The sequence below is a fragment of the Tauraco erythrolophus genome, chromosome 2 (assembly GCF_009769465.1).
Source record: "Tauraco erythrolophus isolate bTauEry1 chromosome 2, bTauEry1.pri, whole genome shotgun sequence".
In the NCBI taxonomy this organism is placed as follows: Eukaryota; Metazoa; Chordata; class Aves; order Musophagiformes; family Musophagidae; genus Tauraco; species Tauraco erythrolophus.
In genome coordinates, this window is record NC_141466.1 from 67067501 (window position 1) to 67091566 (window position 24066).

The following is a 24066-nucleotide window of genomic DNA, read 5'->3' on the forward strand; positions in this document are numbered from 1 at the left end:
AAAGGTCTCTCTTCACTGAAATATGTCTTGTTGCAAACTAAGGTTTTAAAATAATTGCTTATGTGTAATATCGAACAGTAGAAGAGTGCTGTAGGATTAAGAGTGCTGTAGGATTTAGCTGAGGTAGTGTTAACGTTAGCTCATTATATCAATATTTGTAAGATTCAGATTCTCAAGGGTTGTTTCTTTGGAGAGCTGCATATATTCATTATCAGTTTAAACCATCAGTATAAATACTGCCTTTGTCTTGGAAATACAAATGAAGTCTTGTCAGTAGAAGATGAAGACTCTTTACCACTTTACAATTGAAGGGAATGTGTAACAAAGGCTGTAGAAGTCTGAAATTTCAGCTGAACATATTGCTTTCATGGCTTATCCTATACTAAAAAAATTTAAAATATTTCACAAAAAATGTTTCTTCTAATGTGTTATTTTAAATTCTATATTACTTAAGCAAATATTTAAATATTATATTAGCTTTTCTGCATACTTGACATGAATATAATTCTACCTTCCTGCCAAGTATGTCAAAACCCAAATTCACTTTCATTTGCCAGGGTAAATGTTTATTTTGTTTTCCCACATAATGTGCTCTTTAAAGTGTCACCAGGATACCAAATCTGATCACTTTTTAATAGAGACACGGTGGGGTTTTTTTTGTTTTCATTAGGAAACAGGATAAACTATCAGTAAAGCTTATGGTAATGAATCTATATACAGTAGATGCTCTTTGCTCGCCTTCCCCTCATCTCAGGATTAAAAAAAAAAACCAAACCAAACCAAACAAACATCTAAACTATTGTAAAGTATCTCATTTTTGATAGATGTATGAAGGGTCTATAGTAGTAAAGGGTGTTGAACGGGCAATTGGTGCTGCAGAGCAAGAGACCAGGATACGTAGGACCAGTTTTTTCTGTTAAAGGTAAGCTATGATAACTCGATGAGGCTCCTCAAAACAACTTTATTGTTTGTTTTGACGTGAAATGGCTGAGATTATTTAATATATAATTCATTGGAAAGTCGCTATTAAGAAACTGTGATTTCACTAGTACAGAACGTCTACATTTCAGATACTAAAAGCTGTCAGCATATGCTTGCATAGTATTTCAGAAGTCAGTAAGTTTCACTTTGACTTTCAGCCTTTAAAATCTCAAAAGTATTCATCGAATCTTAACCAAATTAACAAAATTTGGTGAATTTTGTTCACAAATTTTGAATTTTCTGCTTTTAAATGAATGATATATCTGCAAAATTTCATCTAAAACTTTCAGTTCTACTTCTCACGCAGAATGCAGTGTAACTGGTTTAAGTATTGCTGCGAAAGTTTTATGCAATTCAAAAACATATTTCTTGAGATTTCCCTTTTTCTTCTGGAGAAGGGAATGTAGATATTTTATAGGAGAACTTCTGTAGTTGCTTTGGATGGTGACGATTGTTTTGAATTAATGACAGCATATATTTATTTGGTTTTATGTAAATGCTTAATAATTTTGTGGTATATTTATCAATAGGCATAGTGTAAGGTCTAACGAAATAGATTGTGCCAAATTCGCTGATGGTTCGAATTAACTTAATTCCAAACGCTAAATCATTTTGATAAATCCTGGGATCTTCACATTTTCCTTTTCCTCTCTAACATTAGAAAGAGAAAAGAGAAAGGAGAGGAAAAAAGAGAAGTGATTGCCGATTAAACAGACTGCCTTTGGGAAAATAATCTTTTTGTGATTCTATTTCTCATGCATATAGTGAAGATAATGCTTGTAAGGCTACTATGAAGACAGATTTGCTCATATTTAAAGAGATTAAGAAACAATAATGAATAACAGCGTAGAAAATTTTACATAGTTAAATAAATAGCAAGTGTCATGCAGTCATTAACATTTGACTAATGAAATATTCATGCTGGGCCGAATTCTGCTCTCAGTGTCATGAATGAAGTCCCAATGCAAAGTAATGTCCTAATGCTTTTGTTCAAAGCCTTTCAGTTCAGATGGTGATTTTTAGGGTCTCCTTCCTCTTCATTCCTGGGCATATTGCACAGTTTCGATTTTGCTTTCCACCCCTTCAGCCTGTGCAAGGTGACTATACACAGCCAGCGTGCATCATGGCATCACCGCGCACAAACTTTGCGTGGGTTTAGTGTCAGTGCAAATGACTGTGTAAGCTTTGTGACAATTGTGAAACAAGCCTTAAAATGTGATTAATTCAGCCTTTGTTTGCACTCGGTCTTGCTGAGATGGCAAATTAGTAGCAGAATCCAGGTAGGAGTTTAGTTTTGAAGTCTTCTTCTTTCTCTGGTTGGGAAGCGTGGGCTGTTCAAGAGGGAGCAGGCAGCCAAATTCACCCGAGACCGAGAGACATCTCTCGTATCAATTATTTTGAGCTTAAAGAGAAAGGTATTGTGTCTTTATAAAAACACATGCAGATTATATGCAATGCATACTGGTGACTGTTCTTTTGAGGGAAGCATTTCCTTTCTAACTCAATGTGTGACTCACTCATTGCCTGAATTTTGTGATGCGATTTTTATCTGGAGTTCCATGTCTTGCAATTATCAAACTAGAAGGGCTTTTCCAAAAGAATGAAAATCTAACCACAAAATTAGACTCAGTGGCATAAATGCCACAAGTTCAATGTGAAATGTCTATATACATACTTCTTGTGTTAAGGAAGCAAGAATATGTTTTTGAATACCACTCTGTATTGTTCTCTGATTAGAAAAAGTAAATTCAAGTAACTGTGCATTCTCCGGTCATTTGCGAAGGAAAGCACATCTACATACACATAGTACCATGTATTTTAATTTTAATTAATGTTAGTTAATTAATTTAATGCTTTCTTTACAGACCTTCATGAATACACATCTTACACGAATTCATCGTAAAAGTTTCCAGATTTGGGTTTGTCATGGAAAATGCCGGAGCTAAATTGTTTTACTCATTTTTGTAGTAATTAATGAATTAGTGGGCTTCCTTTCAAAAACCAGGTCAGTGTCTCATGCTAGGTGCATCCCGTAGTTTATAATCTCCTGGTTTAAATTAACAACATGTCTGTATGGCTGAAGGGAGAAGTTCTCAGCTGGCAGCTAGAGCTCTGTTTCTATCAGTCGTCTGCATTCCTGTGTCTACAGGGAGAAAAGCACATTCAGAGGTGACACATTCTCTTACCACACCTGCAATAGATATGAACGGCTTATAGAAGTACCTCTTTTTCCCATTGATTATAGAGGTGATTAGTTTACCCTAAAACACCCAACATTGCATGAGGTGAGTCCTAGTCCAAGAGGCAATGCTGTAATGACTTGATGAAATAACTTGGCCAGCTTAGCAGCAGCTGGAGTTCTCCTCTCTAGAGGCATACTGGCCTGTTCTATATAGAGAGTCTAAGCTGGATTTCTAGTCTACATGTGGGAGCATAGAGAGAAAAGGCTCTTTTAGGAACTGTGTCCTACTTTGAGAGCCCATTTTTTTCCTTTCCTTTGACAAGAGTATGACAACCATCTATACTAGGTGCCACCTTAAGTTAGGAGAGATGTTCATAGGGTAAGATCCTACAGCTATTGAAGTTAACAGAAGCTTTACGGGAAGCACCATAAAAACAACATTTCCTCTAAAAGTTGTAAGACTGAATTCAGACTTGTAAATTGGAGTGCTACAGTACACATCAATCATAGAATCATAGAATGGTTTGGGTTGGAAGGGACCTCAAAGATCATCTAGTTCCAGCCCCCCTGCCGCTGGCAGGGACACCTTCCACTATATCAGGTTGCCCAAAGCTTCATCCAACCTGATCTTGTTCCAGGGATGGGACAGCCACAACTTCTCTGGGCAACATGTGCCAGTGTTTCACCACTCTCATTGTTAAAAATTTCTTTGTAATATCTAATATAAATCTACCTTCTTTCAGTTTAAAGCCATTACCCCTTGTCTTACACTACATGCCCTTGCAAAAAGTTCCTCTCCAGCTTTCTTGTAGGTCCTCTTTAAGTACTCTTTAAGGCTGCTCTAAGGTCTTGCTGGAGCCTTCTTTTCTTCAGGCTGAATAACTCCAACTCCCTCAGCCTGTCTTCATAGGAGAGGCACTCCAGCCCTCAGATCATCTTCATGGCCCTCCTCTGGAGTCACTCCAGCAGCTCCATGTCTTTCTTATGTTTGGGGCCCGAGCTGAATGCAGTACTCCATGTGGAGTCTCCTGGGAGCAGAGTAGACGGGCAGAATCCCTTCCCTTGACCTGCTGGCCATGCTGCTTTGGATGCAGCCCAGGGTGCGGTTGGCTTTCTGGGCTGCCAACGCACATTGCCAGCTCATGTTGAGCTTCTCATAAACCAGCACTCCCAAGTCCTTTTCCTTAGGGCTGCTCTCAATCCATTCTCCGCCCAGCCTGTACTTATGCTTGGGATTGCCCCGACCCATGTGCAGGACCTTGCACTTGGCCTTGTTGAACTTCATGAGGTTCTCATAGGCCCATCTCTCCAGCCTGTCAAGTTCCCTCTGAATGGCATCCCTTCCCTCCAGTATTTTGGCCACACCACACAGCTTGGTGTCATCAAATTTTACACCAGATTTGTCACTAAATTACTTGTGTGTATAGAAAAAATTTTGAATCTTGAATTTCTTATTTGTACATGTATGTTCTGCCATTATTTGGGGAGTTGAGCTCTTTTTTTAAATATTTTTTCAAGAAACACCATAACTAATGAAAACATCTATAATTATAAATCTTTTCAGTGAACTTTGAGTTGAAACCACCCTCTTCGCCTTATTCCATTCCATTGGGACCAGTAGGAGCTGGATGAATCTTCCAGCCCTCTTCTCCACCCAGGATAGTGATTGTGCATGTGAGGCATGTTGTACCTGTACCACTCCAAGCCAGCCTCCATCCAAGACCATAAACACCCTTTGAGCAAAAAACATTGCATGAGTTTCTGGCCACAAGACCAAACAGCACTTCAGCCTACCATGGGAGAGATTTCAGTGGAGTGGAAGGAGTACAGTTTCAGGGAGTCAGATTGTTTGTCAGGCAGCTCTTTAGTTATTCAGTGCTAAGTTACCTGTCCTGGATGCAAGTGGCTGTACCTTTTTGGGTTCAAAACCAAGCTATCTGCAAATAACAATAGGGGGAAATATTATGAAGATAGAAGGTACATGGAGGATTTTTTGAGGGGACACATAATATTATAACTACCTGAAATTTACATAGAATACAATATAAAGTAAATGCACATTTCTAAGATATCTATCCTTTTATTTATCCTTCTATCCATATCTCTAGTCATAAAGCTAAAAGAAAGATTTTAATCTTATGACTTACAATATTTTCCTTTTGCTTACAAGTGAGCCTCTATAATTATTGTGTTATCATTAAATAGAGTGCGATGGCTGAATTTGACTGCAAATAAGAGAAAAAAATTAAAACTCAGTATGCAAAAGGGGCTGTTTTACTGGTTTTATCTCCCAGACAGTGCAGTGATGTCTGTTTTGATGACTGTAAGATTTACTTGTGAGATGCTAAAGCTGTTTATATGAATTTCATCTATGAGTTGATACAGAGTCAGGATAAGTGTTCATAAGAATGCTATCCAGAAGACATAAAAGTATCCTAATGTTAACCTGATATGTAAAGTTTTTGATGTACAGCCAGATGGAAGCCACAGAAAGATGTTACAGCGTCCTCAACCAGAAAAGTGAGGGAAGGTCCGTCATCTTGATATGTTAATAAATCCCACATCATAACTTCTTAAGTTTGGTAGTATAGTTTATCCTAAATTATTTTATGGTCTTTGGAAAGCACTGGTAGAAGATAGCCATAAATCTAACACATAGTTTTACAGAATTCATGATGATACTTATTATAGCAGAAAAAAATATTTTCCTGTAGAAATCAAAGGTGTTCCATGAAATGGAAATATTTCTTTTGCAGGTTCCAGCTCCACATTTCAGACTAGCAGTAATAAATTTAGACAAGGAATTTGGATATAATATGGAATTAGTTCAGATAAATACAGTATGTGTAGATTTTGCATATGTTCAAGGGCAAAGTATTACAGGGACAGTAAGTCCCTATCAGGAGGTCTGTTTTATTTATTCCTTAAGCAATTAGATCATGACTGCTGGGCATTAATCCATTCATTTTTTTATTGTCTGTGCAATTTCATTTGCTTGCTTTCTTCATAATTCCCTTGAAATTTTTACATAATCTTAAATAGTCTTGCCAGCTCCCTTCCCCCTACTTATCTGCACAAACTTTGCTAGATTACGTTTTACATACTTTGAGGAAGATGAATGGAGTTAACACACACTCGGGGTACAAAGCCGCCTTTGTGTATACTTTCATTGCTTTGAGATCAGAGCAGCAACCAAATCTACTGAGTCAGTCTTCAGTCTTGGCTTTTGCTTAGCCCTGAAATGGAAGTTGCCCTATTAATGATGACGTTCCTCACTCGTCACTCATCGAAGCAGGATTTGTCTTACTTTCTCTGAGGATGTTTCTGTGCTGTGGACATGTAGACCTAAGCCAGTGTCCCTAGGGCTCTGTTGCTGATGTCCACAGTTGATGAACTTCAGACAAATTCATAGATGTCATTCATCTGACTTATTTTAAAATCTAGTTTAGGGTAGAGTTGCTCTTTATAAGTTCCTATTATCTTTTTTACTATAAAGGGACTTTAGGTGACTAATTAAGATATTGCAGATGTCCAACTTGTTCAAGTGAATCCCATCTTTGTCCCTGGACAGAAAATCACCAATTTTCTATAGTGAAAAAATAAAACTAAAAAAAATCAGTTCGTTTTAATTTGTCTTCGTTCACAGCTTCCTTTGATGTCACTTGCAGTTGTAAATCCTTAACATGTTTGTAATGGTTAAGATTTTTAAGCTTATTAAGGTCTTAAACTTTGTTTATTGGAAGGGAGAGTGGGGTTAATATTGTAGAGAAAAAAACAGAACTTTTTTTTTTACTATTTATAGCTCTGTAAATACATTGAAATTAGGATCATCTTGGTCTGCCAGAAAAAGACCTCTTGTTTTCTTCTAATAATGAAGGTATTGGGAACTTTGTACTGAACACATGAGCACTCAAAAGCAGTATTACATCAAAGACCTCAAGTTTGTTATGCAGACTTGTTCAGATTAATGGTTACTGCAGAATGTGTGGTATGTTCTATAAGAAGTGGGTAAAAATGATAAAAATTCCCTGTATGTCTGTACTTTATAGCCAAATCAAGTATTGCATTACAAAAGCTATTGTTCTTTCCCCAAGTGGCATTTTTATTTTCTGTATGAAAATCTGAGTAAGCTCGATCTTTGAAAATGCTTACTTTTAACCCCTTTTTTTCTTTGCTTAGAAATTCAAGTGATTCTCAGAAGAGTAAATAGTTTTTTCCTTTATGTAACAACTATCTTCAGATAGTGATAATCCTCAGATAATTTCAAGATACAGAAGACGAAAAATGTATTTTCAGCATATTTTGTAAGCTCTTCAGTATTGAGCTATCTTGTGCTTTATTTCTCAAATTTATTTATTTATTTTTTATCTCAGTAATTTTTGACCTACGACCCGAGAGCTGTTACGTACAGCATATGGAAGCTTCCTGTTATTCTCTAGTCTAAATAAAAAAATTTTATTTAGCATACTCTTTTAGTAATATCAGCCATTGCAGGGCAGCTTTGTTTTTTTCCTAGGTTAGCCACCTAGCTCCTTTGAATCCATGATAGATGCACAATGAAGAGGTCTTTAGCAAAGGAGATCAGGAAATCACACCATAATGTGAATATGCAAGCAGTTTAGGAAGCCAACATCTTCATCATTAACATTGTGGCCAAACACAGGGGTGTCCAGCCATGCTGCATACGTTTTTCAAATGTTCCAGCTTAGCGGGTACTCGGCACATTTCCTTCAGACACGAAATAGTTGGTAAGCAAGTTAACATTTGGCCTCTTGCCTTCCCCACACACAAAGAGCTTTACATATCAAGTGTGAAAGCTTCAAAACAGAGTCGAAATAAGATGATTTTTCATTCTGGATGGGAGGTGACAACATGTAACTCTTTGCCTTTTCTTTCCTGTCGTTTTTTAGTCTTCCTTTTTAGTTCTTCATGCTGAAAGAAAGATATAATGCAACACATTTTTGGAAGACTAAGCATAGATTTACTGTGCCAGGTCCTATCTACTGCGTCCTTCAGCGTGTTCCAAGGAAAGCAAGCAAAGTATTTTAACTCTGCTGTACGCCACATAACTCAGCTTCTTAACTGCTTAGTCTGACTGGTACTACTATAAAGAGAGTAAAAACTGTAGATTTTTAATTGTTTTGATAAACCAGTGGGGCAGTGTAACTGATACCATTTATTGTATCTGATTTCAAGCTCAGATTGCTTCAAGGTGAATTGCTTCCAGGGTTGTTTCAGTGTTTCTTCATGTAGGAAAGATTCCCAGCAAACTTACCTTTGTACTGATGAAAGAGAACTTCAGTCCTGTTGGAGTGATTTCTTTACTCCTTCCCAGAACAGAATTTGAAAAATTTCAGTTGTATAAAATTGAAGCTAGTCCAGAGGAGGCCATGAAGATGATCTGAGGGCTGAAGCACCTCTCCTATAAAGACAGGCTGAGAGAGTTGGGGCTGTTCAGCCCAGAGAAGAGAAGGCTCCGCGGTGATCTTATAGCAGCCTTCCAGTACTTAAAGGGGGCCTACAGGAAAGCTGGAGAGGGACTTTTTACAGGGTATGTAGTGATAGGACAAGGGGCAATGGCTTTAAACTGAAAGAGGGCAGATTTGGATTAGATGTAAGGAAGAAATTCTTCCCTCTGAGTTTTGTGAAGCACTGGAACAGGTTGTCCAGAGAAGCTGTGGATGCCCCATCTCTGGAAGTGTTCAAGGCCAGGTTGGATGAGGCTTTGAGCAACAAAATAATTAAAAAATAAAGACTGTGAAAAAGAGCAAGTTGGTATTCTGTAGACTTAACAGAAAACATTACTTACAGCTTATAACATTTTCACAAACTTTCTGTGGCTCCTCTGACATTGAATGCTGTTTCCTTTAAACTCTTTGGCCTGGAGTAACACTGTGTTCACAGTAGTGTGCTCACTTTCTTCTCCCTTTTATCCTGTGTTATTGATTCAATTTGAATTTATGAAATATATCTTAGAAATATGGAGATAAGGAAACATTAGATTTTTCCAAAGCAGGGATGATGTAAGAGAAAATAATTATTGTTTAAAATCTTGAGAAGTGAAGAGGAAAAATGATCTGCTGTTGTCTTCTGCTTTGCTGTTTCCTTAAAGCTGATACACCTATGCAATATATCCATTTATTTCTTCTGCATTTGCTGGTTATTTATAGACTATTCTAAAACTGGTAGGACTGATGAAATGGCTATCCTTATCCCTTCAACTGTGAGTTTCCATGCTATGATGTAATTTTTTTTTTTTATATTGAAGTGTATTGGGAAGAATATATAGTCCACTTATTTGTGATAAAAGCTGTTATGTTTGGTGGTGTTTTAGAACATCACTCTAGAATCCACTGTTAAGAAAGACTTCTTTTAGAGAGGAGAATTGAAGGGAGAAAACCATTTTCTTTCACAGATATGTAGGTAATTTTCCTACATAAGAAATTTTCATACAGATTTAAAGTAAGTGTAAGTATTCGTTTAGTCTATTATAGAAGAACAAAACTAAGTCCACTGTTTAGGTCTTTGGGTAATAGCTATAGACAATTTGTAGAGAGAAATAAAGACCCTATTGGAAAAATGTCCCTTCACCAAAACTTTTTTTAAAAAATAAGCCTTTGATTAGAGGGAGTTTTGTGTTTCACTTTTTATAGAGAAACTTGCAATGCTTTGATAGTGAATACACTGTGAGGTATATTGACTAGCCTTTGACAGCATGCATTTTCAGGGACTTTTCTAGTGCATTTGCTGAGAGTAGCCATTGCCAAATCATTGAATTTAACATAACTGCTCTTGGGATTAATCTGCTTTTTGGGCTTTCATATTACTTTTGGAATGCTTCTAATTGTGTGTTAAAGTATCTTTGTCAAATTTTGAGATATTGTTTTTCTTTGTCAACTCAGATAGGACTTCAAAGCATATCTCCTCATGTTAGGATTTAATGTTGTTTTTATTTTCCGGTACCTTCCTTGTTGCAAAGGTTTTTAAATCCGTGGAAATGCTGTATGTGAAGGGTAACAGCCAATGGCTTGACATATAGGTAGCAACAGGTGAAAACTGAATGTCCCAGGGATTGATACTGAGACCCATATCATTCAATATCTTCATCAACAATGTAGACAAAAATGTGAGCAATGGTATAAAATGCACATTCTGTGAATCTGTTGATGACAGTAAATTAAGAGTGGCTGGCACACTCCTTGATGGAGCTTTAGTCCAGACAGGTCTTGAAAACCTTGAGGGCTAAAGCAACAGAAAGTTCACTAAATTTCCGCATCCGGGACAAGGTAACCCCATGCACCAGTACAGACTGAATACCAGCTGTCTGGGTAGCAGCCCTTCTGGGAAGAACCTGCGGGGTGGTAGAGAACATCAAGTTGAACATGAGTCAACAGCTTGGTCTCATAATATTAAAGCAAAACTCACAGTTTTGCAGAAATGTGGCTGGCAGACTGAAGTAAGTTGTCATGCCCTTCTACTTGGCGTTGTTGAGCCAAATCTGGAACACTTCATCCAGTTTCAGGTCCTTCAGTTCCATGGAAAATCTGAGAAACTGGAAAGGTTTAGCTGAAAGCTACTGAGAGCTGAGGGCACTGGAGCACATGATCTGTCAGAAGAGGTTGAGAGAGATTGCTTAGTTTTACTGGTCTGAAGAAGAGGCTAAGTTTAGATAGCAGACTACAACTGCTGTAGGACAGTTACAATGGTGATAGAACCAAATTTTTTTTAGTAGTGCTGGGTAGAATAAAGAAGCTCAAGAACTGCAAATTGTTGCTCAGTGGTTTCAAGTAGGACATTAGAAATCTTTTTGGCAAATGCAACACTGGAGCAGGTTGTCCAGAGAAGACATAAAATCTGTCCTTGGAGATTTTCAAGACTTCGTTAGAGAAAGCCATAGCTGACTTTATCTAGTGTTGGCAATAGTCCTCTTTTAAGCTGAAGTTTAGGTCAGAGATGTCTAGAGGGAAGGTTGTTGGAGAGGGATGTCAAACAACAGTTCTTCAAGCCTACACATTTCCATGTAAAATTTCAAGAAAATTTTGTCATAGAGAAGCTCAATCTGTTTGATACCCACTTAAATTTAAATTATTTATCTGGAAATACCCAACTGGTAAATTCTGTCTCGCAAACAAAGACACAAATAATTATAGAATTTAAACCATATTGCATAAAAAGTTAGAATTTTAAATTATTTGAATAAATTATCTCTTAATATGTGAAAAATTTAAACCTGAATTGCCTTTCTAAAACATTTAGTAAAATTACACAAGGAATTATAAGACTACCATTTCTAGGATGTATTATGTGAGAAGTGTCCTGTGCTATGCAGAAGTTCAGATTAGATGATCCTGGTGGTGCCTTCTGACTTCAAAAGTATGCTTGAATTAATTCAGAGGCAAAACAGATCTCTGTTATGGTTATGCTAGATGAGGGTTGAAGTTACGACATGCATTGTGAAAATTATTTTTAAAGGATACAAAATCAATCTGAACTTAATTAATGTGTTGATGAAAGAGATTGACTGAAAATTTTTGCTTATCTGAAATGACAACTCCACAAAATATAGTCAAGATACCAAAGGCATGCATAGAAAAACTGAAAAACGCTGAAGTAGAGCATTTTCTGTCCTGGTAACTAAGAGTCAGAATACAGTAGAAATGGTTGACTGAATAGAGAAGAGAAGAAAAGAAAGAAAGAATATATAGGTATGTTTCTGTGCAGTTAGTAGATCAGTTCACAACTAGATTGATCATATTGACTGTCAACAAGATCTCATAATTGATGGATTGGACTGTCGTAGAAGAGTGACCTAAAAAGCAGAGAATAGAGGAAGAAACTGCATTTGAAGTACCGTTGGTTTTTTTATTTATTTTCTGATTTGAGAAACTGCTTGGACCAAATACTGGTTATATAGCCTGTGTCCAAATACTCTTATCAACAACCTTGTTGTCTTACATTAGATCTGATTAAAGAATGCTATGATTTCAATTTCATCAAAATTTGTGTGTATGTGTGTGGTTTTATCTTTATTTTTATCTTTAATGCGAACACACCTGTTATTCTTTGGAAGATAGTTACATTCCTTTCCTTGATTTTTAAGACAACCTACTTTGCTTGTTTGAGAGACTTGAGTAAGCTGTCTGCTTCAATATATGATAATCGTTCTCTTTAACTACTGCTTCCTTCCTCCGATACGTGAAGGATTTAATCTCCTCTAGAGACCAGATCCCTACCTTGTGAAAATCAGCCCTGCTCTGATGAAGTAAACAAAACTCAAACATGTACTCAAACCTAACCATGAACTTCAGTGGTCCTTTAACCACGATTCAATTAGGGCATAGTATATACGTGGAAGGGAGGGTGTGCATAATATTTATGATTTCATACCTTGACTTTTTTTGAGATACAATCTTTTGGTTTACACTAGACTTTGCGTGAAATACATTCTTAAATCTAGTAGTGAACATTTTAAACTGTTTTTCTTGAATGACCTCTACTTTAGTCTAATTTCCTTTCTTCTCCTGTAGATGTTCAGAAGTATAAAATATCATAGATTAACAGTGGAAAAAAAATGAAACAGGCATATTTACCACTTAATTATTACAGTATCTTGTATGTCTGTGTGGGAAGGGGCACTTCAGTGCTCCTCTCTGTCTGGTACGTCCTCAACGTGATGGAGTTTATTCGTTTCACTAATGCTAATGCTCCCATTTTAAAAGCACACAGGTTTAGTTCTGCTCAGTTCTGCAGAACACATTGGCCTTGGTCTAGGAGAACGTTTTACTTGTCTGGTCGTCTGTAAACATGTAGGCAGACTACTCGTGCTTCAGTTTAAATGCGTACCTCTATCAGGGCAAGAGTGCTCAGCGCTTTTCGTAACTCAGCCCTGGTCACTGTTGTAGGTGAACGGTGTGCAGGCAGGTTTTGAAAATAAGAATTGACATGCTCCTCTGGGAAATTTAACTCACGAGACTAATAACCAATCTGTGGTTTATATTTCTTCATCTTAACTTGTTCAATACATGTTTATTATGGGAGAGTTACTTCAAGGTTATGGCAGGGCTACTTTGCTGCTATAATTTCTGTTGTGGAATGCAGTTGTTGGAATAAGGTACATCATGTACTTCTACTCTTTTTGTCAGAGAGCAGAAAGACAAACACGAATGATGGACTCGGTCCAGTATGCAGAATTTTGTGAAAGTCGGCAACTGAGTTTTTGTAAGTATAATAATGACTGTACTGTATTAAGATGTTCAATTATTATTTCATGTAATAGAGAACACAGCAGGACCTCATGTTTTTTTGAAAGCACTTTTGTTTCATCTGCAATAATAAAACTTGAAATTCTTTGTCTGCATAACTCCTGGGAACAGTTAATTTCGCATAGTTTCAGGCCGTCCGGCAGCATATTTTATTTGAATATTTACCAAGCTTTCTGTATGCTCAAATTCTGTGCTGGTGGGGACAACTGCAAAGATTGAACTGGTAAAGAGTTAATGGATTAACACCCATACTTGCCTGAAGTCTGCAAAGTTTCACGGTTGCAGGTTTTTTGGAATGTATCTAAAATTAGAGAAGAGCATCAAGTTTTGCTTTTATTTCCCTATCCGCAGAGACACAAAGAACTTACTAAAGAGTCTTTTCTATTTTAAGCTGTAAGCTCCTGCTGTGGAATTTTTTCAACATTAGCCAAATTCATCAGTATAAGCCATTCCAACACTAATAACATGATGACAGAATTAGGGCTTTACTAGCACTGAAAACCAACTTACTAGAAGTACTTGTGGGCCACAACTATAATGAGCTGTAAATTAATGGGCTTGATCATGTAGCAAAACATCATTACAGAAGCGGTTAAGTGATGACTAAGGTTTTAGGTCAAATGTCAGAGAAAGTGAGGTGAAGGAGCCAGTAAAAATCATGACAAAACAGCACATGATCCTACAACAGACTTGAGCACAATAGTGTCTTTAAATGAGAGACCTTATCTTGTTCTTCCTTTTAAATTCGAAGAAAGAGTGACTCATTTATGGCAAATAAATGACACATTTGAAATACTGTTCTGTATCAGCAAATGTCAGCAAATGTAGGAAAACATGTTTTGTAAGCCTTTCTTTTCCTAATTCAATATGTTTTGTAAGCTTAGTTATGATTTGGCATCACACATCTGTGAGCCATTAGATAAATGATACTTCAGATTAGGGTGACTTCAGCAAATGAGAGGTTTGTGATAAAGTCATTTTTAAAACCCAAAAATTACAACCTGGACATAGAACAAATACAAATCTTAAATTTGCAAAATAAAATTGAATGTTGCTGACCAGGGAATTGTGTTCTATAAAAATATCTCAATGGTATTTTCACAGTGTTTTTAAATGACCATGTCTACACAGTTCTTTTTCACTGTCATTTAATGTCATTAAAGAATAAGAGAATTACAGTGCTTAGAAAATAGTAGCAAGAGAGACTCATGCACAAATTCAATTGCATAATATGAACTCAGCCAGATAGAATATACTAAAGGCCATGCAGAACATTTGTTCAAAACTAGCACAAAGGCTATTACTTATTTTGTTATATTTTAGTAAAAATTGAATGTATTGCTGTGTTAAAAGTAGTAAACCCTTTTTAATGAACTATAAACCTATGAAAACTGTGTCACAAGGGAATAAACCTGGAAGGGATTTCAAGAAGCTTTTCTAACAATATATATTCATAATTACAGCTCCACATATTTCTGTGCAGTTTGAAGGACAGGTGAAAGAAAAGGCCCATCAAAGGATCAAATACTACAAGACTACAAATTTAAATTCTAGAGAACATTTTGCAATCCTGCTGTCACCTTCATACTTTTTCTCTTGCCCTTTTTTTTTTTATGTCTTCAGCAATCCCATGTAGCTTTTTCAGTCCCTCCTGAAAAAATAGCCATTATGTACACCCATTTTCTGTTTAATACCTGACTTATCTTTAGCTTTTTAGCCCTCAGTGAAGACTCTCTTTGAAAGAGCTATTTCAAATGATTCTCCCACTTGGTGTTTACTTCATTTTGTTGTCCTGTCTTCACAGGCAGCCCTCATTAAATCTTTATTTTACGCGCTCCTTTCTGTCCAAGTCTCCACAGCTTTTTGTGGTCACCTTGCGCACCACTGACCTAAGTAAGATCATCCTTTTTTCTTTCCCTTTACTCTCTTAGCAAATATCATGTTTCTTTGTCCCATGTTTTTCTTTGTACTTTCTCCTAAGTGATCTCATCCATTAGCAGTGTGAAGTTCTTGTGTGAATGCTGATCATTTGCAGATCTACATTTGTCCTTATATCTTTATATCCAAAGCACATTTTAAAAACACTGATCTACAAATCATCTTGGCTACTTTGTCAGCACCTAATCCCTGCATGGTTAACACAAGGACTTCCTAGTTCTTCTTTCCTTCTTCATTAATTTTCACTATTGTTACTACAATTATATCATTTTATATGGACTCGGATTTGTTTTGATTTCTTCTAGTGCTTTCTGTCATTCATAAAAGATGTGAAGCAATCATATTATTTCTTTTACAATAATACATTCAAAATCAAGGTTGTCCTGTCTACAGTCCTCTGGGGTGGACCTTTTCTTGTTCTGAAATCTCCCGTATGATTGAATAACTGAGTGTTTTTCTCTTTCCTCCATGCTACTTATGGGTCTCCAGAATCTTATATATGAAATCATAGAATCATAGAATAGTTTGGGTTGGTAGGGACCTTAAAGTTCATCCAGTTCCAGCCCTTCTGCCAGGGACAGGGACACCTTCCACTACACCAGGTTGCTCAAAGCCTCATCCAACCTGGCCTTGAACACTTCCAGGGATGGGGCAGCCACAGCTTCTCTGGGCAACCTGTTCCAGTGCCTCACTACCCTCAGAGTGAAGAATTTCTTCCTTAGATCTAATCTAAACCTACCCTTTTTCAGTTTAAAGCCATTGCCCCTTGTCCTATCACTACACGCCCTTGTCAAAAGTCCCTCTCCAGCTTTCTTGTAGCCTCTTTAGGTACTGGAAGGCTGCTAGAAGGTCTCCCCAGAGCCTTCCTTTCTCCAGGCTGAACAACCCACTCCAGGCTGAGCAACCCCTAGCATAAATAACAGTCTTTTCTCCACTAATTCCATGTTGATAACTCCATCCTTGGCCAATCCAATGAGTCACACTCCTTGTTTCACATTTGTAGTATTTTCTATGACTGTAAAAAAACCATTATTTTGGCCTACCTGTTGTTAACTTTTACTTTTCCCTCTATGATTTTAACTGACAGCAAAGAAAGCATCCAAGTTTCGTGACTGGTTGGACTGCAGCAGTATGGAAATAAAGCCAAATGCAGTCGCCATGGAGATTTTGGCATATTTAGCGTATGAGACTGTGGCACAGGTAAGGGAGTATACTGATCAAACTGTAGTTAATCAAAATGAATTATTTGCTCTGCGATGTACTTCAGCCTCAGGTGACTGTTTTGTAAACCCCTTCAGCAGTCACTGCTTCGGCTAATCAAGCTGACTGGATTCCTTTCTGTCTTTCAAATTACTGTATGAGAGATGTGTAGTATACCATATTCATCTATCTTATATGCAAATAGAATTTTTTTATAATGGTTACAGAGGAGAGTGGAGTCCAGCACGAACTTTATTCATGTCCAAACTAAAACCGCATACTTCGCTATGTGACCTTTGGCAGTGTGCTGAGGCTCATTCAACCCCATTGCACAATTGGATTAAAAAGCAGGATTTCCTGGAAAACAAAACGTTACCTTAGTGCCAAGCCGAGCCCTCTTGGGTAGATAGATTACTCCATATATTTACAGAAGTGGAAAAGAAAGGTTCCTTAGGCTGAAATATCTCTGAATAATTTTGTTTTCAACTGAGAAACACGAGGAATAATCTGCCTCAACCCACGACTCCTCTTTCCCTTCATTGTTACGATGGCATTCGTAGTAAGTACTGTGTCAGTAAACCTACCTGTTTGTCGTCTGGTTTTGCCCCTCTAGTTGGTGGACTTGGCTCTTTTGGTTAAGCAGGACATGGCTCCCAAAGCTGGTGACCCATTCAGTCATGCCATATCTGCCACCTTCATACAGTATCACAACTCTACGGAGGTAAAGCTTGCTTTTTCTCATAATAATGCATTTTTTGTTTAACTTTTACATATATTTGGTAGTTTGTTGCTTTCGAACAAGATGGTATTGCATCTGTTATTGATACAGACTTCTGTTATGGAGTTTATGAACATTGAAGCTACAGATTTAGACAGAAAGACATTAAATTACAGCTCCAAATGTTAAATTCTTAGCAGAATAATAATTTATATTTAAGTGTAAGTCCTCTTTTCTTGGGTGGGAATTCCTTCTCTCTATATTGAAGTCTTTCTTGCAGATTTGGAGATTAAAGTTGTCAACAGTGGCAAGTGCAATAAGTGCTGTATCGCATGCATTGCTATGATACAGATATTATAGTAACCTATAGAATGAGCAAACTGAATTCTGTATTGCATCTCTTCTAACAGTAAATCTAAGAAGAAAATATTTTTTTATATTTGTGTGATGGCTGTTTAACATCTTGCTTTTACAGCCGCATCTCTTAGGGCAATCTACAAGTGTGAAGCCCAGTCTTGACTCTCCTGAAAACACACCACCTCCTACACCTACACCCCCAGCATCAACAGGACAGCAGCATCTTGGGAAAACCCCATCAGGAACCTTGGGGAATGGTGGAATTGGACAAGACTCTACCAAATCCAAACAAAGGAAAAGAAAAAAGGTATTTGATGCACAAGCCTGGGAAAGAAAAAAAAAAAAAAAAAAGGAAAAATAAATCAAAATGTCTTCAGGAAATAAAGTGTCTCATTTTAAATATTAATTTTAACTTGTGTCACATGTTAACTACCAATGTGATTGTAAGGCCAAATGTGTGGTTTCGTGTTTTTTCTCAGAACTAGGCTAAAGCTTCTCAGTAATGCCTGCAAACTGAATTTTGTTGAGGTAACAATGGCCCCTTCTAAGACGAGCTGCTCCACTGCAGCCACAGCAGTAGATACCAGTCCAAATAATCATCCCTTTCTCTGACAGTAGCAGCTAGTGTAGGTTTAGAAGGTCAAAGCATAAGCAAAGAGGTGGTTGTGATTTTCCTGCTCCCAGCAGCCTTAAGCGACTGCCTTCTTTGCCTATAACAACTTCACCTGACCTTATTTTTATGCCAGTTGGTTGATTCAATCTAAATATTTGTTTACTTTGCATAAAGTATAGATGTCTCATATTCGGTGTGAAATGTAAATATTACAATTCCTGTCTTCTGTTGTAGAGCCTCGGTATTCTATCTGAGAGGGATATATATACCTTAAAACCACAAGGGAAATGGATTTGATTAAATAAATTGGATAGGAAGCCCTGCGTTAGTCACTTAGGGCTTTTTTGAAAAAATGCGATGGCAGTACTCATTTTGCTGCAAAGCAATGGAGTGACTTGTGATTTTTCTCGTGTGTTATTATCCTGAAACAAATACTCATTTTTCACAGAGTTAAACCAATTGTTTTGACAACGGCAGATAGAAAAAGATGTATTTTCTCCTTCTAGTGTCATCAGTGCTGTGGATACTCCTAATATGTTCAACTTCCTCTCTGCCCTTACTATACTCCATTTAGAAAGCCTTTAGTGAATCCTAAAAAACCTTCTGAAGACTTTTGCTTTTTTCTCTTCCTTTTTTATATTACTTTCGACTACATTTTGTTTCTGTGACTGATTTCCATTATATTTCTTAGGAACAAGAATTTAGCTGGAGATATATTTTTTTGATACAGTATATTTCACTAACGTGGTAGTTTATTTTAAATTCTTAGTGTTTGACTTAATGACTTTTAAAATAATTATATTCTAAAAAGTGCACAACTTTAATGAAATCTTCCTATGACTTATCCAATTTGTTTAGGTATATACCAGATATAACTGAGTCATTGAGACAAACGAGTTAACTTCGTGAAGAATGTTATTCTTAGTCCATGAAGGCTGAGTCCAGCAGAAAATACTTGAGTTTCATATTCCCTTTATGAACGTCAATCAGCAAGGGAAGAATCTGCCATCGTATTATGAATAATTCTGTGTGTACACACACAGGCTCCAGTGGACTCAGCACTCTTGAAAATAAAACATTTGGTAAAAAAATATCCCAAATTTGAAAGCATTAGTATGTAGTATAAATATATGAGGGGACCGTGTATGTCTGTAGATTAAACTTCTGTGAGTAATTTAAGTTTTTGTCATTCTTAGTGCATTCACTAATAACGTTTTCATGAGTTTATTACCAAGCAACCATCATTCTGATAAGTCGTCTGAGTTCTGGCAAGCAGCCATGTCTAGGTGGAGCCTAAACCAACATTTCAGCTTGACTAGCAAGGAGAAGAGAGTAACGTTTTCTTTTAAAATCCTGCAGATATTTTTGTAAAATCAATAGATCAGTAGCAGTGAATTCTTCTCTTTCCTATTTAAGATCCTTAATTCAAAAAGTAATTTGAAATTTGAAAACATTCTAATTTGAGGTAATTAAAATATTTTTGCATCCCTCTAACACTATTATGTCACGTGTTTTGTCTTCAAATTTCAATCTGATATTACTCAATGGTGATTTTGGTGTCAAATTGCTTTCCACTTTGAGTACTTGTTCAATATTTTCCCCACCCCTTGACATCATAATGAGAGCCTGAAATGTTTTGAAAATAGTTTCTGTGGTTATTGCAAAATGACTTATATGACCCTTTCAGTTTAGTTTGAACATTTTCTGCTCTTTTCAATTGCAACATACAGCAGCATTAGGTGAAAGATTTAAGAGGACAAATATGGTGTTCTTTGGGTCTCTTAAGCAAAGTTCATGTAAAAGTCCTCTTTGATTTGTTAATAGCTTTTTTCTCTAGTGTGTGGCAGCAATGATGTGTATCCTCTGGAAAAAAAAAAATGATCCATTTTATAAAGGTTTATTTTCATACTTTATGCACTGTAGGTCTGTTGTGTGTTTTTGATTTAGTAACAATTTATGTGTTTTTCTGTTGCAGAGCACTGCAGCCTGTGGTATAGAGGCTCAAAGCGATGCCATCCAGCCTAGCCACATCAGAGAGGCCATTCGACGCTATGGCCACAAGATTGGCCCCCTTTCCCCATTCACAGTACGTAATAACAGAGTTATAAAAAGTTATATTTATAATCTTAAAGAACTTTGATTTTCAAGTGGTCAAATGAAGAAGCTTTGGAATTGTTGAGAGCAATTTGTGGTGACTGTAATTTTCTTTATAAAAGTGGCATAATGCTCTTGGGAAATAAAACTTAGCAATTTCTGTCTCTTTTTGGAAAGACAAAAAAGTTTTTTTTCTGTTAAATATTATTTTCTTTCAATTACAAATTATGCTTTTTTGTTAGTGCTTGAATTTTCTGTTTTTGCAAAGTTTAGGTTTACAGTTATTTTAAATTATATGTATTCCAATATGATGAGGAGCACTTTATATTCTAAAATTAGTTGTGTGTCAGATACTGTTCCTATTGGAAGTTGAACTCTCAAGTGACACATTTACAGTTGGAGAAAGAAGAGCATGGTTTGTTTAGACAACTTTGAACCTCCGCTAAAATGTAATAGAACTGAGCTTGTGGTGAAACACTGATGGGTTACGAGGTTTTGCTATCATTTTTTTTCTATGTAAATTGCAAATCCATTGTTCAGAGCAGCCAAACGAATTCTTTATTTCATTTTCTCAGCTGATAAAAATGTGAAAGTAGCCTGACTCCAATGTCATAAATTGGGGTCATTTTCTTCTGATCTGCTGTTCTGTGTGGAATATACCCTTGCTTACCTCAGAATATCTACATTTGGGAACGTATGAATGTCAAAGAAATCATTATAGGGAAAAAAAAAAAAAAACAACAAAAAACCCACCAAGCTAGATCGAGCTCCTAAAAATCAGGAAGAAATTGTCCATTTTTGGAGGCATTTTAGGGAAGAAAAATGATTCTAAATTTGGAGGAAATTCATCTACATAAAAATTATGCAGAAGAATACAAAGACCATAAATATCAAGGAAATAATGGGACTTAACTCAGAAGTGAGGAACAAGAGAAAATAGGAGTAAATGAGTATATGAAGTTATAATTTTCCTAGTGTCAAAACTGATAATCATTTTTATTAATGGCAGTAAATGTTTGGTTTATTAATGATAGTTGGTACATATTTGCATTGAATTATCTGTAGATGATTTTACTTCTCTCTTTTGCTGCTTACAAATGCTAGATTAATGTCACGTAAAGTGTAGGATAGAATTTCTAGTCCAAAGGAGAGAAGTGTCTTTAGCAGAAGTTTGCCAAGAGATATAGCTAAGAACATGGCAATAGCTTCTGAAAGCAGAGGACATATTTAATTTTATTATAAAGAAGTAAAGAGCTCACATAAACAATTACAGACAGGTAAGTCTTCCTTCCCTGACCTTCACTAAAAGTGGTTTTGTTAATTATTAACCAAAGTTTGCAATTTCTCTGCAACCACAAGATATAATAAAATACTCTGGTTTTGGGTTTTTTTTTTTTTATGTCCAGCAACCTTGTGAACTTCCCAAACAGTACAACTAAATCAACAATTTAATTTGTTGACATTACCTACTGTCAACGTGGTTGATGGGATGAGCAGATCTTGTTCTTTCTAAACAAGCCAAGAATGAGAGAGGGAATCTTGGGTCACCTTCTAGATGAATACAGGTGATGTACAGCTGTAGTACAATTCCTTTTTTAATGAGAGAGTTCAGGAAAAGTATTTTGAGAGATATTATAGAACATGCATTTAGGTCCACCAATCTTCCCACTTGTCCTGTCAGTGCCCTCATGAGCAGTTTTGAGGATAAACTTTGCTATCACAGTTGTCCCTAACTGTGAGTTCCTTAAAGGTGCACAAAGTGTGAAGGTAGATTGATGCTTCCTTTGACCCTACCTTTTCATATTGCCAGACTCTCACACTGTTTTATTAAAAATATTGTCTCTAGGCATTTTGAACAGTGCTGTGACACTTCTTTTGAATGACTTCTGCTTTCTCCTGTTGCCACTGCCTTCACAATAGTTTCTTTGTGTATCTGCATGACCTTCTAGATGGGATGACAGAACCAGGAGGAAAGGTGGATTTACTCGATGTGCATCTTGTGATTCTGTGGGGACACTTTAAAAAATGCAGAGAGGGAAATATTTAATGGGTATCTGTCATTAGATTCAGAACAGCTTTCAGCTGTTTCCACCCTTAAAACTATCCTAAAGCTTATGTAGAAAAGTTAGGAATATACATTTGCATATCATCTCTGCCATTTCTCTGAAGCCTGTTGATCATCTTTCCACGTCAAAATCTGATTTTATAGTCAATAGGTGCCCTGATAGAGTCTGCTGTAAGTGAGGAGAGAGGATTTTTCTGCATGTCCAGGTGTTTTACGCTGAGTTTTCTGATGGCAGTTTACTGTTCGTGTTAGCAGTCCTATTACCGAAACAAGGAAAAGAACAAAGAAAGAACCATTTTTATGAGCTATATACATGTTCATTTCAGTTCCTAAAATGTATAGATTAAGCTGAACTTTAAGTGAAAGACATAGTTCTACATTCTTAAAATAATAACAAGAAAAAAGTGCAAGTCTGCTAGTGCCAGAATGCTATATTACTGCAGTATAAGTTTATGTTACTTGTACAGGAAGAATATAGAATCAGTCCTAGAAACCTAACTATGTACTTATCTATACCCAATAACATGACGTGTTAGGAACATACAGGAAATCTCATACGAGGAATAAAAGGTGAAATAAGTTATCCGAAGTACTCAACAACAGTTTTTTTTTGAAAACGAGAGCATGTTACTGCTCTGGAGAAAATATTTGGGGAAAAAAAAGGAACCACTTTAGACACTTTCCTGTCTTCCAAAGTAATATTACATGAACTTTAGCACAGTACAGTTATTGGGATTTAATAAATGATTTTAATTTTGTAGGCCTATGCTATTCTGAAATTTTTTTGGATATGTAACTATTGAGCAGCAAGGGGAATTTACAGAATAATTTTGCCCTGTTGTAAACTGGTAAAAAATAACAAACAACTCTGGACTATTTTTTAATTTTCAGTATTTTCCATCTCATTCCAGCCAATCATACGAGGCAGAGAGCAAATATTTTCTTTTTCATTTGGGAGATTATTTTTAATTTAGCTAGAGTTGGTTTTTGGCTTTTTGCCATGCTGCCTAGTATGAGGCATTCAGTAGTCTCCCCAAAATTCACTGTGTATCATTTTTAATGTTTAGGATTTAACAGTATTGGGTTTTGAAAGACTGTGTCGTATGTACAAATGGGTTTAGTTTAAATCAGTAGTACATCTGGAGAAATGAATAAAAATCTGGACTTGCAAAGTATCTGATAATATTTCCCCATTTAAAATTGCAAGAGACTATAGAAATCAATGTTCTCTGTATGAGAAATCCTATCCAGATGATTGTATTTAAAACCAAAACCAGACAAGAATATTCTTAACTGCCCTTGATATTAAAATACAGATTTTGTCAATTTCCTTCTTTCTTTTTTTTTTTTCTCTCCTTGCATTATAATTTTTCATCTTTTTTTTTTCCTCACCCTCTTACTGTTTCTTACCTCTGATGAGCCAGGACTTCTCAACTTTTAAAGCTAATTTCTGCATTGTCTGGAAACTCCATGGCATTACAAGAAGGGATCTGCCTTGCTTTAAGACTTGATTAACATGTTTTTCAGTGGTGACTCGTTCATATTTTACCGAGTTACTTGCCTGTGCACACCTGAAGCTAATTCTCCAGAAAAGCCTCTGTGTTTGAATCACTCGCCATGGAGACTGTGATGTAGGAGATCTTGATTCTATTCAGC

At 36.4% G+C, this 24066-nt stretch overlaps 1 protein-coding gene across 1 annotated transcript in view; it reads left to right on the top strand.

The window, feature by feature from the left end:
• SUPT3H (SPT3 homolog, SAGA and STAGA complex component) overlaps positions 1 to 20391 on the top strand; it is an 87965-nt gene extending 67574 nt beyond the window's left edge. Inside the window, exons 5-8 of the mRNA XM_086625577.1 lie at positions 13306 to 13381; positions 16451 to 16563; positions 17177 to 17284; positions 20227 to 20391. Coding sequence (XP_086481703.1) covers positions 13306 to 13381; positions 16451 to 16563; positions 17177 to 17284; positions 20227 to 20391 — 462 coding nt within the window. The remainder of the gene's footprint in view (positions 1 to 13305; positions 13382 to 16450; positions 16564 to 17176; positions 17285 to 20226) is intronic.
• Positions 20392 to 24066: the final 3675 nt, after the last annotated feature.